Raw genomic sequence first — 16,861 nt, forward strand, 5'->3', positions numbered from 1 at the left:
GCAAAATTATTCACAAATTGAAGTGGTGTTGGCCATTGTGTATGGTGTCAAAAATTTCAAGTTTTCATTCCAGGCCATAGCCCCCCAGTCTTTTTTGGATCACATCACATTCTAACCTTCAAGACAACACAGTGCAGCATTTGGAACATTGTGACATTCATTTTTGGTCACATGCAAACATTCATGCATTACCATGCCTCCCCATTGGCCTCAGTGTGGAATTTAGTCATACGAAAGCAGTGTGTTTTGCCCTAGATGAGAATATGTGACACATCTTGTTCTATCAGTGGGCAAAGTGGTTGGCAGGAGTCTCTCCTGAGAGGATCAGACCTGGAATTGCGAAATTATTTTGCCATAAAACATAGGCTAATGTTGTTTAAATGTTGTGTTGTCATGCCACCTCTGCTTCACAGTCACATCATTCAGTTGCTACATACATTAGGGGATGTCTGGGATGAAAGATTTAGCTCAGCGCCATGTTTACTGGCTACAGATAGAGAGCACACTCTAACATGCATTTGTGTGCATGTCAGAATTGTGATCGCAACCAAGCCTCCCCAGCCTGAGCAGCCTCGGGAGCATGTGCACGTCGACAGTGCTGCCCCTTTCCAGGGTGCAATGTAGTTACTGGTGGTGGATGCAATCTCTAATTTCCTTTGTGTGGCACACTACAGAATTTGAGGCTTCCTGCCAATGCAGTGGAATACAACACCTGATCACCACCTTATTTTCACCCCATCTTTAACTCTGGAGTGTAGCAGTTGGTCATCACCTTCAAGGCACAAATGATGAAGGCACTGGCATCAAGGTCCACTGACAAGGCTTTGATAGTGTTTCTAGCCACTTACTGATCCACCACAGTCAATGAATGAAGCCAGGCTGAGGTGCTACATGATTTCAGGCTGTGCACACTCTTTGATCTGCTGCATCCAGCCCTGTGGATTCTGAGCCCAAGTTCCACAGCTCGCTACCAGCAGGGTACTGCAGTGTGGGCTCGTGCATTCGGCTAGAAGCCATGTTGGGTACTGGGCATCTTTCTTGGCCAAAAAGACACCAAACATTCCTCTTCATGGCCAGGCAGGAGCATGTGATCTGTCACCAAAACCAGTTGTGGCTGTGGCATATATAGGAGCCCTCCCTTTGTCCTCAAGCCAGCGCATGGAATTTATGAGCCCCACCATTCTTGGCGCATATCCTTTCAAGGCGTTCCCGCCAACTCCCAGTGCCCCTAGTTTTGCACCCAGTACATAGCCACAGCACTGTTATGACCTGCAACCCTGCTATCATTACCAGTAGCAGCAGCAGCAGCAGCAGTGGGAGCGGGAACCGGGGGACCAAACCTGCACACAATTGACAACTCATGAAGGTTGAGTCACTTCCTCTAGTACTGCAATTGCTGATGGTCTCAATGCGTTAGCATAGCCTCAAGTAGACCAGACAGCAGATGAACACTATGCCACAGGGATGGAAAATGTGATGCTGTTGGAGCCACTGGCAGCACTACCTGCACAAAACTCCCCTTTGCAGCACCGGACAAAATACTAGTCTGGTCATTTTTGACCCTATGTGCTTGTTAAAGTGGCAGAAATTTAGTATTGTCATTGGATTCAGACAGCAATACCACAATGAATGAACCAGTGTTGGTCATCCAAAGTTGTTTGATATCACGGCTGCGCCCCAAATGACACGAATACTGCTTGAGGAGGTGAGACTCTCTGGTGGCATCAGCTAGAAAGAAGGAGTGCATGTTCCTCTGCCAGTTGTGTTAATGCATCTCCAGATTTCAGGTCACCCATGTGGCTATTGCAATCACAGTGACAAGCTTATTCTAGGTTATTCTCTTTGGTTTGTGACTCAGATTATATTCGTACTGTATTGATGACTCTTGACTTCACATTTGTTTTTCCCCTCTGTTTGCCTTTTCAGATCAGTATTCAGCTTGCCATCTTCCACTTTTTTTTTTTTTGTTTTCTCTAAAATGGTCTTTGGGCACTCCCGGCCTGGGTAGTGTGATATTAAATGGAACACCAAATGTGTGTGCACTAGTCACATGACCCCATAAACCTCAGGCCAGTGGTTTGCTGGTGCGGAGCTGGCATTTGATAGTGTCCCAGATGTTTTCATTGGGTTCAAATCTGACAAATTTTGATGGCCAAGACATCAATGTGTGTTCAGTGCCATGCACCTCAAGCCACTGGAGCATAATTTTGGCCTTGTGACAAGGACAGTTATCCTCCTCCAAATTGTCATCTCTGTCAGGGAAGACGTCAAAGCATGAAGAGATGCAGGTGGTCCACAATGTTCACGCAGTCCACAGCTGTCATGGTGTCTTCAGTTACTGCTACAGTTCCGGTGTGAGCCCAGGTGACTGTTCCCCATAGCATAATACCACTCTTAACAACCTGTGCCTGCAGCACAGCACTTGTTTATAGCAGCTGTTTGCCTTGTTAACCGTTTCCAGACACAGTTATTAACGTTGTGTAACTATAAATGTTCATCTGATAAGACAATATGTTTCCATTGATCACATGTCCAATCTCTATGATTGTATGTCCATTACAGAAGTAATTGATATCGCTGGGTCAACATGTGAAAATGTAGAAGTAGTCTGCTGTAGAGTCCCACATTCAACAATTTGCTCTGTAACACTTCTGCCAGCACACTATTGTACTCTGTTATCAGATCTGCCAAATATCATGCTTTACAGTGGCTCTGATCTTTATGTCCTGTGTGATGATCCATGGACACACAACATCCTAGTCACCTGCTCTTAGCTTCGCTGTCCAACCAATTTCTATTAACCCTCATGACAGTAGCACGCAATCAGCTGATCATCTTGGCCATTTCTGATATGGTTGTTCCAGGTGGTGAACTATAACAATTCTGTCCTTTTCCAAATTGCTACTCAGCTGATATATACTACAAATATCTTTGCTCAAAGATATAACATTTCTAACTTGGAACAAGTTCTTTGGTTTTTCAGTACATAATATCATTGTGCAGGCAAATTCATTCATCTCGACTGTTTTTAACATGAATATTGAGAAATACACATAAAAACAGCTGCAATTTTCAGAAGTTCAAATTAATGTATTGCTTCTTTTCAACACCCATGCTAACATTCATGATCAATGCATTTACCAGCACAGTGATGATATTTTGTACAAAAAAAAAAAAAAAAAAAAAAAAAAAAAAAAAAAAAAAAACCCTGTTTCTAAGTTAAGAATATTGTATCCTAGTTGCACATTCTGCCAAATTTATGGAGGCAATCAGTACTCACAGTGTAAAGTGTTTAATTTTGTGGTCAATAGGAAATTAAAATGGACACAATACCGCGCATACTGCAGTGGCGAGTAAAGAAATACTTGCTTCAACACAATTTGCCCTATCATCTCTCTCAGCGATACATTAAAGTGTTTTCTATCTACTTATTACAGAGCCAGTGCCCAATATTAAGCAATGTAAATAAATACTTTATGTTCACATACCCCATTTGAAGTTGAGCCTGGAAAGGAAAAACTAGTTTATGTGAATTAAACAACAGTCTCAAAAGTGAATGGCAGTAGTGATACATATGTATATTAATTTAATAATGTACATTTACATCACTGCACAGACACTACGTGCTTCAGCAGAATATTACTTTTAGTTCAACTACAGATCTCACATATGAAAAAGCAGTAGGTATTGGGGAAAGAAGCAGAATGATGTTATATTAACTTTTACTTACCAGTTCTGAGAAATGTAAGTGTCAATAGAATATAATCAAAATAATTACAGAGAAAAAATAAACACATAAATAAACACAATTTATTGCTTATTTATGATGCATCAGTTTTACACAGAATGCTATGTTAACTAAGATACCACATATGAAATGAGAGAAGTCTGTAATAGTCAAGATTCAACTCATATTTCAAATAACCATTGCATTTAGTATGTAATCCATTTCTTTGTTTCGTATCATATTGGTATATTTCACAATGCACATCATTTTCATATTCTCAAATTCTATAAAATGTTTGTAACTAAAGCTCAAACAAATAACTTGCTACGTATAGCTGAATTAGGGCGCCAGAAGCTGATAGTTCTGAGAAATCTTCCAATTCTTCTTTGCCATTGCTGGAAAATTCTCGAACATCTCTCATATTTATACACTAAATTCTACACATAAAAATTTAATCATAATTACTTTAATTGTCTTCAATCAATGACAAACTTTTGTTCTTGATCTAAGAAAGGAAACAACTGTGCACAAAACGAAGACTGTTAATGTGGAAATTCTTCCACAGCAGTAATGTTACACAAAGGAACAGAATGGGTTACAATTTCTCTACACTGACACATATTTACTAAAGGAAAAATTTTGGTATATTAATCAGTGGGAAAAGCAGTACCAAAATAGAAAATGACAGCACAAGACAATCAATAGTAGAGCAGCCTTTAAGTCCACAAGGCTGTGTTTTCCATTAATGTTGCTACACTTGCCTGCTGCCTATCCAAATTACTTTCAGGACGATAGGAAGCAATTTAGTCATAGTATTACAAATTTTTCATGTAATTTCAGTGTGTGTTTTTCATCAACAACTTAACGGACAAGTTGTGTGTTCTCTCTGAAAAACACGTAATGTGAATATTACTATCAGCCTATGACACACACTCCTTATAGTAAAACTTATTTCGAAAGCACCAATTTTTTCTGTCAGTTCCAGTTTTACCAATATCACAATGGTCTAAAAGGTGTTAGGACACTGCCCATTGCCATTGTTTCTGATTGAAGTTCGATAAATACACAATACCTCAATAAAGATCGAACATGGTTTACTGCTTAAACTTCTTGGCACATAATCATTACCATATGTACCAAATATGTAATATAGGCCTTTCCTTATGAGTATTTTTTCTGAGAAGTATACTGGTAGTCATCGCAGTTCTGCCTGTACAAAGGTAAGTCGTAAATTATGAAATACTGCAAGTATACAACATGCTATGTCAGGATTCAAAAATGCACAGAGAAACAACATTCCATAACAGTCCACACAGAATATGTACAATAGTTTATATCAGTACATCATCTCAGCAACAAGTTGATTTGGCAGGTTCTGCTTCAACTAAATTGAAGTCATACCCACTTGGGCGCTGAAATCCTGTTTTAATACCATCCCAACCATCCTCCACTTTGTATTCACCAGTTTGTATCCTGTTATAAACTTCCTGGGTTACTGCATGAAATGCCTCTTCTACATTTACACCAGTTCGCGCAGAAGTTTCAACATGATGTAAGCCGTGCTGCTCAGCAAAGGCATTTGCTTCTTCACGTGATACCTCACGTCTTCCACCAGCCAACACTAAATCCAGCTTGCAGCCAACCAGGGCAAATACAGGACGATGAGGTTCTATATGCCTACGGGCTTCCATCATCCATAGAGGAATATGTTCAAAACTTGCTCTGTTACAGATGTCGTATACAAGCAGAGCACCGACAGAATTTCTGTAATACGATTTGGTTATGGACCTGAAAACCAGGATATCCAATGTCAGAAATAACATAAAATCGCTCAGAAGTGTTCTACAAAACATAAGAAAATGTTTTAGTCACCTATGTTTTCACAGATATAAAAAATTTTTCCAAATTCATTCCTAAGATTCCAAATTTGATCACTATTAGATACAAGATGAACTTCCTTAATTTTGCTGGTCTTTCTGTAAACAGCAATTATCTTTTTCCCCACACAGTCTTTTCTAGTAACCCTACAGTAAGAGAGACAATTACAAAATTCCCTGACAAACATGCCGACTTAATCCCATTTCTGCTGATAAAGATCATGGTTTTAACAGTCCTAAGAACTAATCTTTACTTTAAGCACACAGGCAAATAATAATAGTTGTAAGTTTTAAGTATATGTCCATATTAATAATATCACTTTTTCTTGGCAGCAGTACCTTCAGTAAATTATATGATGTGAAATCTTAATACTAAACAAATAAAGATACAGACACACACTGTGTAGATTCTCTTGCAACTACGTACACTTAATACAGTAATATATAGAGAGCTAAAGAGAAATTGTGAAGAAAATGTCAGTCAGTATCAGTTTATGTAAAGACTAGTAAAAGACACTTTTATACTTAACATTATATTATGAAACAATCACTAAACAGATTAAACCTTTATGCAGTGAGACATGGCAGGGACACGCTGTTTCCCTATACAAGCTCATTTTTGAAATAATCTTATGTTATTACTCATTGCAGAATAGACCATAAGAGTGCACAGCAGTCATGTCTGGGCATTTTTACTCAAGGTAATGCGGAATGACCATGGAAGACAAGGCAGAGCACAGAAGACAGATCCTGAAGAGCAGCAAAAGAGACATGCCTTGAATGTCCTCTAAGGTTGGTTGGTGTAGGACAACTTCTGTCAAAACTAAGTAGTAAGATTCAGTTTGAGGGAGGAAAGGGGGGGGGGGGGCCTGGGGGAGACCGATGAAAAAAAAATAGAATGTACTCTTCCATGTCCTGCAGGATGGGGAAAAATAAACAGTCTGTCCATAAAAATGTGGTTTGAATAAGACAGATCAAGCCTAAAATTATTGCAAGAAGTGCTCCGATGAATGGGACAGATCAAGCCTAAAATTATTGCAAGAAGTGCTCAGAGTGAGCATGCACATAGGTCATCACTGATGATAGTGAAAGTAGTTAAATTATGAACATAACGGAAAGTGACATATCTGATGTCATAGACATAGAAAAGTTTAGAAATATGGGTAGAGCCCCATTGTTAGAGGCAGATAGTGCCAAGAGTTGGCTGAGACCAGGCCATGTGGGTGGAGGTGACCCAACCTCAGTGGAGCAATAAACTCTGTTGGTAGTTCATCTGATGATGTGAAGTAAAACCATGTACAACTGCGCAAGAAGTGACTTATTGGTGTTCAAAACTTTTCTTTAGAATGGTAACGATAACTACAGACTTAGACATGGTAAGATCAGATGAACAAAGCTTATATTTACAAACAATCAGCAAGCCACCATATGGTGCATGGCAGAAGATACTTTTACCACTAATAGTTATTTCCTTTCCAGTTACAATCACAGCTAGAGCGAGGGAAAGAGCGGCTGTCTATATGCCCCCGCACGAGGCCTAATTTCTGTTATCTTTAGGGTCCTTATGGGAAATATAGGCTGGCAGCAGTAGAATTGTTCTGCAGTCAGCTTCAAATGCCAGTTCTTTAAATTTTGACAGTGTTCCTTCCAGAGATTCCTGAACTATCTCCATAATATTTGCATGTTGCTCGAACCTACCAGTAACGTATCTAGCAGATTGCCTCTGAATTGCTTTGATGTCCTCTTTTAATCTGGTCTGGTGAGGATTTTGAACACTATCAGTACTCAAGAATGGGTTGCACTTATGTTCTATATGCAGTCTCCTCTACAGATAGACCACACTTTCTGAAACCTTTCCCAATAAATCGAAGGTAACTATCTGCCTTTCCCACAACAATCCTTACATCCTTATATCGTGCTACTATCTAGTGTCTCACACTGGTACTCATAAGAATAGGGCTGTGTTCACTATCCTGCTGCATATATTCTCAATGTTGGGGTGGATAACTGCAAAGGGTGGTCTGGTCATGAATGGGTCGGAAAATTTAATATTAGTAGGGAATCATGTAAGGCACAGTGTCAAGCCATATCTGAAATCCACAGGTATTTTGCCTATAAAGTCCTTTGTAACAGGATATTTTGTACAGGAGTCCCAAAATACGTGTGATAATCCTCACCTGTTCATTTATCTCCCACTAGAGTCACTAGTTTGCAAAGAGTACATTTGGGAGAGGATAACTCTGAATTACTGGCTTCCATAGAGGCTCCTTGAATTCTGGTGTGATGCACATCCATCTTTGATTTGAATATGATACTTATGTATACCAGCTAAACTGGAGGGCCCAGGGCCTCAACAATATAGTCTGTTTTTAAAAGACACATTGGGTACTTATTTTCTGGCTGATCAACCTCCTCCCAGGCCTATCATTTCATTCAAAGTTTGTGCATGTGCCACAAACAGGAGTTCACTGTCAAAACTTGTGCAGTGGAGGTAATGCAGGCAATTTTACAGGCTGTAGCATTGCTGATGCAGACTTACTGGCAGAAACAAACAGATGGGTTCACTTTAGCGTGAGATTGGTCTGCGCCTGGAATATACTCAGCCGCCATTGCTAAGAGTTCTTTTTCTTCGAGACACTGTGTGTGATGGGCGGATCCCCTACCCTGTTGATTTCTCTGCATAAAATCGACAGGTGAATAAGTTACAAGTACTTCTTGCATACACTGTCATTCTTCTTCTTATATGCTTGCTGCAGTAATTTTCCATATTACATTAAGGCAGTGACTGTTACAGATGTTTGATTTATGCATGATGTAATGTATCACTTATCTGTTTTCTTTAGACAAACTTCCCCGTATCCTTTTTCGCAATACTCTATTGTGTTTTAATTTGATTCTTGGAACTATTAATTTTGGACATATCATGGAAGATTTCTGATAATTTTTCTACATGTATGTCTTACAACCTGAGAGAAATTTTGTATCTGTACTTCTCCTACCATCTTATCCAAATCTATTGTATTTGTGGCACATTTCCCAATTTTCACGCACAAACACCAGTACTGTTATTCTGTAGATTCATTCTGAAGTTGCTTATTGTGAAGTCCTAAATTATTTTATTCGTTTTTGTTAGCAACAGGCTGAGTACCCATGTTGTCTATAACTAGTAATTAAACTTAACAGAGCACTTTATGTGAGGAAAAGTATCTGACAGGTACTCCATATCAGTGACCTCAGTAGTCACTGGACATTGTAAGAGCAAAATGAGGCGCTCCGTGGAACTCTCGGACTTTGAATGTGATCAGGTGATTGGGTGTCACTTGTGCCTTATATCTGCACTTGAGATTTAAACACTCCTAAACATCTCTAGGTCCACTGTTTCCTATGTGATAGTGAAGTGGAAATGTGAAGGGACACTTACAGCACAAAAGCATACAGGCCGACCTCGTATGCTGACTGGCGCAGACCACCGACTGTTGAAAAGCGTCATAATATGTAATAGGCAGACGTCTATCCAGACCATCACACAGGAGTTCCAAACTGCATCAGGATCCACTGCAAGTACTATGACAGTTAGGCGGGAAGTGAGAAAACTGATTTCATGGTCGAGCGGCTTCTCATAAACAGTACATTACACCGGTAAATGCCAAACGACAGCTCGCTTGGTGTAAAGAGCGTAAACATTGGATGATTGAACAGTGCAAAAATGTTGTGTGGAGTGACAAATCATGGTACACAATGTGGCAATCTGATGGCAGTGTGTGGGTATGGCGAATGCCTGGTGAACGTCATCTGCCAGCATGTGTAGTGCCTACAGTAAAATTTGGAGGCAGTGGTGTTATGGTGTGGTCGTGTTTTTCATGGAGGAGGCTTGCACCCCTTGTTGGTTTGTGTGACACTATCACAGCACAGGCCCACGTTGACGTTTTAAGAACCTTCTTGCTTTCAACTGTTGAAGAGCAATTCGGTGATGGTGATAGCATCTTTCAACACGATTGAGCACCTGTTCATAATACATGGCCTGTGGCGGAGTGGTTACATGACAATAACATCCCTTTAATGGACTGGCCTGCACAGAGTCTTGACCTGAATCCCGTAGAGCATCTTTGGGATGTTTTGGAACACCGACCTTGTGCCAGGCCTCACCAACTGTAATCGATATCTCTCCTCAGTACAGCACTGCCATTCCCCAAGAAACCTTTCAGCACCTGATTGAACGTATGCCTGTGAGAGTGGAAACTGTCATCAAGGCTAAGGGTGGGCCAACACCATATTGAATTCCAGCATTACTGACGGAGGAAGTCATTTTCATTTTCAACCAGGTGTCTGGATACTTTTGATTACATAGTGTATGCTCATATGCAATAGAATCCAAAAGATAATCACAGTCTACAAATGAGAGCATATTTCCTCGACATGGTTTCCAAAGGGTTAAAAAATTATATACAGCTACTAACACCACATTTGGCATATAAAGTGTCCAACACATGAAATTATGTTTCTGAATCTGAAGACACAAATTTAAGAATGTAAGAAAGATGAGAAGTGTCATTCACAACAGTTAATAGGTGATAGGGTTACCTAGCACCAACACACACTTGGCAGTGATGTGTATCTCCTCTACAAGTTGATTCAAGAGCTCTTGTCAGTTATTCCCATTCCTAAGAGCTGCAAGAGCTCCAGAAAAGTCTTTGGTACCAACTGACCACCAAAAATTCATCTTACAATGTATACAAATCATGTTCTATAGGATTCAAAAATGAAGACCTCATTATGGGTCAGTCCAACAGCACATACCTTAATAAGTACAAATTCATCCAAAATAGCACTTTGATGCAGAGGGACATTATAATCCATAATAATGAATCATGGAGCAGTTGGATTTCTCAAAATTTATACATGTAATGGCAATACATTATTTCCAATCATTATTTATATTCCTCTAACAACTAACAAATACACTAAACTTCATATGCTCCTCCAGTATACAAACTTTTAACCTCTACAATCTTAAAAATATTAAAGGAGAGTACATAACCTACAGATGACTTCTTCAAGATTATCATTCAGCAAACTGAAGCACAGTTCATCTGTGAAGAGCACACACCCTAATAGTTCATGGTCCAGAAAGTACTCTGTTGACAATAACTTGGCATACCTCTGCACTGCCCTTAGTTGAACACATTCAGCTGGACAACTGGCACGTAGACCAGTTGCTCTGATTTAATGTATACTTCATTGGGAAACAGCAACTCTGGAGGCAACTATAATCTCTGCAAACAATTATCTTGCAGACATCTATGGCTTTCATCGTACAGTCAATGTCAGAAGTTGCTCCTGTTGTGGAGTGGTCTCTTGGTCAACTTTATTGTGGCCTGCTGCAAACGTTTGCTGTGCTTCAAATTGTTGCCAAAGCCTTCACCAGACACTGGTCACAGCCTGCATCTGATCTGCTGTAAGATTTCAAGTACTTCATCTAGTGAAACAGGGCTGCAAATGACTACTGCAGTGTAATGCTGCCAATTTTACCAGAAAACTACACCATTAACAAAGTGCACGAGACTGAAATATGAGGTGCCTTATGAACTATGTGAGGTTATCTCTGAATCACATTCTTAGTGGAAGCAAAGAGAATGCCTTTTGTAACACGACAGCACAATGCCCATTTATGGGCAAATCACGGCAGTTGTATAGTTCTTTCTGATCTTTTCCCTTTCCATTCCCTCTCTATCCTTATTCTGTTTACCTTTTGGATAATAGTTTCAGTTAAAATTAACTTTACCAATAAAGTCACCATTAAAAAAAATTAAAGCACACACTATGTCCCATTATATTCTGCAATTCTGACGTGACACCCCATGTCAAACTGTGCAATATTTCTATCATTGAAATGAACTGCATTTTAATTGATCCTGTGGGATTACACGGTGTACAGCGAATGTATATGTAATATACACTGAAGCGCCAAAGAAACTGGTATAGGCATGCGTATTCAAATACAGAGATACGTAAACAGACAGAATACGGTGCTGTGGTCAGCAACGCCTATATAAGACACCAAGTGTGTGGCGCAGTCATTAGGTCAGTTACTGCTGCTACAATGGCAGGTTATCACGATTTAAGTGGGTCTGAACATGGTGTTATAGTCGGTGCACAAGCAATGGGACACAGCATTGCTGAGGTAGCAATGAAGAGCGGATTTTCCCATACGACTATTTCACGAGTGTACCATGAATATTAGGAATCCGGTAAAACATCGTGTCACCAACATCGCTGCAACCAGAAAAAGATTCTGCAAGAACGAGGCCAACGACGACTGAAGAGAATCTTTCAACGTGACAGAAGTGCAACGCTTTCGCAAATTGCTGCAGATTTCAATGCTGGTCCATCAGCAAGTGACACCATGTGAACCATTCAATGAAACATTATTGATGTGGGCTTTTGGAGCCGAAGGCCCAACCGTGTACCCTTGATGACTGCATGAGAAAGTTTTACGCCTCGCCTGGGCCTGTTAACACCAACATTGTATTCTTCATGACTGGAAACATGTTGCCTGGTTGAATGAGTCTCATTTCAAATTGTATTGAATGGGTGTTCACGTACAGGTATGGGGACAACCTCATTAATCCATGGAACATGCATGTCAGCAGGGGAGTATTCAAGCTGGTGGAGGCTCTGTAATGGTGTGGGGCATATGCAGAGTGGAGTGACATGGAACCCCTGATACGTCTAGATACAACTGACAGGAGACACGAATGTAAGCATCCCGTCTGATCATCTGCATCCATTCATTCATGTCCATTGTGCATTCATACAGACTTGGGCAATTTCAGCAGGACAATGCGACACCCCACACAACCAGAATTGCTACAGAGTGGCTCCAGGAACATTCCTCAGAGTTTAAACACCTCTGCTGGCCACCAGACTCCCCAGACAAGAGCATTATTGAGCATATCTGGGTTGCCTTGCAACATGCTGTTAAGTAGAGATCTCCACTCCCTTGTACTCTTATGGATTTATCGACAGCCCTGCAGGGTTCATGGTGTCAGGTCCCTCCAACACTACTTCAGACACTAATCGACTCCATGCCACATCCTGTTGTGGCACTCCAAAGTGCTCATGGGGGCCCTACATTATATTAGGCAGGTGTACCATCTCCTTTGGCTCTTCAGTGTAGAACGTCAAAAACAGGAAACATTCACAATCAAGTATTTCTTAACCATTCTGATTACATGATAACATCACTGATTATAAATTATAATACATAAAACTGAACGTGACAAGTACTATTCAACGGTGTAAAATACTTTTCCCACCAGACAGTCCAAGTTTCTTTGAAAAGTTGGTGTGATGTACACTGTCCTGCAGGTTTTTAGGAAAGCTTCTGAGTAATTTGGTACCTGGGCACTGAAGTGTTTTTTCAGGCATTTTCAGACAGTGGGGTATGTTTTGCCTGCCTTCCTTCTTCACTGTAGTGGGTGTGTACACTAGTGTTTGTAATCTCTATGCACTATCTTTTGTGATGTATATTATCATTTTATATATGAAAAAAATGTGTAAAAGTTAAGATGCACAGTTTGATTTTTTTGTAACGTGAACACACTGTTTCTTGAATGTTCGAGTTTCCCCACACTATCACTCCCTACTGCAGGTGTGGTTCAGAGTCCATGAAATAATGTCCACAGAAGCTGTTAGTCTGCATACTGTGATAGGTGCTTCATTATGAATGATGCCGAGTTTCTTACTGAGAAAATAAATTTTTTTCCACCTCAGCTCATTACTGACAGTATTACCTAAGAATCTAATGGATTTTGTTTCTTCCACCCTTGCTTCATCCACCTCTGAACTCGTGCACATACGGTTCTCTGTTTCTGGTCACAGCATACATAATCTCTCTTCGGTTTAGATTCAGGCCATTTCCCAAGAGCTGTGATAGAAGAGCATACATTTCTGCAAATATCAAACAGTTTCACATTTGTCACATCATCTGCATCATCATACAATATTCTCTCTCTCCCCCTCCCCCCCCCCACACACACTCTCCCCCTCCCCCCCCCCACACACACTCTCCCCCTCCCCCCCCACACACACTCTCCCCCTCCCCCCCCACACACACTCTCCCCCTCCCCCCACACACACTCTCCCCCTCCCCCCCCCACACACACACACACACTCTCCCCCTCCCCCCCCCACACACACACACTCTCCCCCTCCCCCCCCCCCCACACACACACACACTCTCCCCCACCCACACACACACACACACACACACACACACACACACACACACACTTCCTGCTTCCTGTTGCATAAGTATGATTGTATCCACTCCCCTTGCTTGCCTTTTAATACCGTAGTCAAATTTTTTTTATCAGCATTTCATGGTTAATGGTGTCTAATGCCTTTGAGAGATCTAGAAACATTGCAGATACTTTTAAAAATCTAAGGACTGTACAATGTATTCTGTCCAATTGGCAATTCTTTCCGAAACCATCTTGTGATGGAACAAGAGGTTGTCCATGTAATCAAATAATCTGTTAGATATTATCATTTCCAGGATTTGAGGAACCTGGTAACAGTGAAATCCATTTGCAGTCATTTTTATCCCCTTTCTTTTACACTGGTGCTACCCTGCTTATCTTCAGTTTTTCTGGAAACATTCAGTCTCTGAAAGAGCTCTTCATTTTGCCCAGCAATGGAACAAGTATTTGATCTCTACCTTTATTATGTAATTTGATTTTTCATCAACACCAGCTGATTTATTGGGCTTCACTTTCTGGACAATTTCCCTCAGTTAATTTTCTGTGACTGGTTTCAAGAATATGGTTCTGATCGATTTTTTTGATGCCTTAGTAACCTTTTTTTGGACTTCCTTCCCAATTTTAAGTTCTTTACCACATGTATATAGTTATCACTGAGTATGCCAGCTATTTCTCTGCCATCTTTAATCACTGTTTATTCTCATTTAATTTCTGTTTCTTTCTTTGAACCATCTTTTACCTTCCTTTTTGCATTAATTTCATTCCAAGCTGCCTTTATCTTGCTTTTCATGTTCAGTAGGTTGGTGTTAAGTGCTCTTACTTTCATGTTGTCTTATTTTTGTGCACTTCTTTTGTAATACTTCATAGTTTTCAGCTTCACACAACTGTCTCAGAACCTGTAGGTTCCTTCACTTATTTCATTGGTAATCCACTTGTTTGATCCTGAAGCTTTTCTTGTCTCTACATTGAGGAATGCTACATTGTAATAAATGAATCCTACTTTTGATTTCCATTCCACACCTGTAGGATTTCATTCCACGTTTCCTTATTTAATATTGTTTTAAGGATGTTAATGTTTTGCTCACTGATTATCTTCATTTCTTTGGTTGTTCATTTCTATTCTGATACTATTTCATTACTTCTGCACAAGCAGATTAACTGTCCATGATGGTCAGATATGTATGTCTGAATTACATGTGATCCATAGTTACACCTACTAGTATTATTAATGAAGTTGTCACAAATTGTCTGAAATTTATAAGTCCCTCTCGCTGGTGCAGATACTGTTGCCTTCGTGTTATACTGTATTAACAATTCTTTAAAACTGTGTCTTGTTTTTTTTATTCTTTTCCTATGTCAGTACTGTAATCTTCACATATAACTATTTTTTTCCTTCATACTTAGTAAGTTAGCAATCTTTCTCAGAAAGACGCCAATCTTGTCACCTACTGATCTGTACACACAAAACACACAAGTCCTCTGCCACTACACCCGTAATTTCTAAGTCTTTTTAGAGCTATGGGTCCCTGATACCTTCACTGTTTACAGTCTTTATGGGGTTTCCTGTTTTAATATATACAGAAACTTCACCACCTTTATGTTTAGATCTACAGAAGTAACTGGTTAAGATATGGTCCTTTACTGTCAGCTTTACTATCTGACTCTCAGTTAGCCCATGTTCACTAATGCGTATGTTTGTTTGTATTTCACTTAGGAATACTTCTGCTTCTAGTTTCTTGTTACCAATGTATTGCATATTCTGATGTTTTACTTTTATGTAATTTTTCTTTTGTTGACTTACATATGTGATGTATTCTGAAGGCACATTATGTAGTCCCTACTTTTTTATGTGGCAGATATATTTTGCTTTTTCAACTGGAGCATCCGATTCTTCACCCCTATCAGGCTATATTAGTTTCCCTTGCTTTTTAATGATTTTGCAGACATCTAAACATTCTGCTGAGCGTTACTGACACCACTATTTAACTGGAAACTGCCCCAAGATGATCACATTGTTCTTTGATGGCACACTTTATTTTGGAGATATATTTGTCACTCACTGACCACTTTTTTAGGATTCCACTAAGTATCAGCCAGAATCCTGCACAGACACTTCCTGCAAAACTAATCATGTTTCTTGTTTCATTAAGGATTTTTTCTTCATTGCTTATTCTTAACAAATTTGTTCCAACATGTATATTATTATTATTATTATTATTATTATTATGTGGGGTGCTCAACTGTGCAGTCATCAGCACCCATACAACGTCCCAATATTTACACAGTCCAATTTAGCCATTTTCCTGAATGATGATGATGATGATGATGATGATTATGATGATGATGACAACACAAACACCCAGTGCCCAGGCAGAGAAAATCCCCAACCCGGCCAGGAATCTAACCTGGGACCCCGTGATCCAGAGACAGCAACGTTAGCTACAAAGAAGGGCACCTCGTTTTGTATTATTGTGAAAGAGGGTAGATAATGTCACAGACGTAATACGTGAATTGGCATGGCAATCATTAAAACAAAGGCATTTTTCGTTGCGACGGGATCTTCTCATGAAATTTCAATCACCAGTTTTCTCCTCCGATTGTGAAAACATTGTGTTGGCACCCACCTACATATGGAGAAATGATCATCACAATAAAATAAGATAAATCAGGGCTCGCATGGAAAAATTTAAGTGCTCGTTTTTCCCACGTGCCGTTCGAGAGTGGAACGGTAGAGAGACAGCTTGAAGGTGGTTCATTGAACCCTCTGCCGGGCACTTTATTGTGCACAGCAGAGTAATCACGTATATGTAGACTGCGAGCTGCGGACTCCAACATGTATAAATACGTCTCTGTAGTAATTTTTTGTTTCGCTCTCCAGTTCTGTAGTCATTTGTTTTGTATTTAACATTTTGAAAATGTTTGTTGAGCTGTTGCCTTCTAATTCCTGGTTGCATGTTGATTTTGCAGTTGAAGACAGTGATGTTTTTCAGCAGCAA

At 40.0% G+C, this 16,861-nt stretch overlaps 1 protein-coding gene across 1 annotated transcript in view; it reads right to left on the reverse strand.

Moving 5' to 3' along the window:
* Positions 1-3,788: 3,788 nt before the first annotated feature.
* LOC126249746 (ras-related protein Rab-39B) overlaps positions 3,789-16,861 on the reverse strand; it is a 36,731-nt gene continuing 23,658 nt past the window's right edge. Inside the window, exon 3 of the mRNA XM_049951426.1 lies at positions 3,789-5,515. Within this exon, the coding sequence (XP_049807383.1) occupies positions 5,077-5,515 (439 nt within the window). The 3' untranslated portion in view covers positions 3,789-5,076. The remainder of the gene's footprint in view (positions 5,516-16,861) is intronic.

Source organism: Schistocerca nitens, chromosome 3, assembly GCF_023898315.1.
Source record: "Schistocerca nitens isolate TAMUIC-IGC-003100 chromosome 3, iqSchNite1.1, whole genome shotgun sequence".
Lineage (NCBI taxonomy): Eukaryota > Metazoa > Arthropoda > Insecta > Orthoptera > Acrididae > Schistocerca > Schistocerca nitens.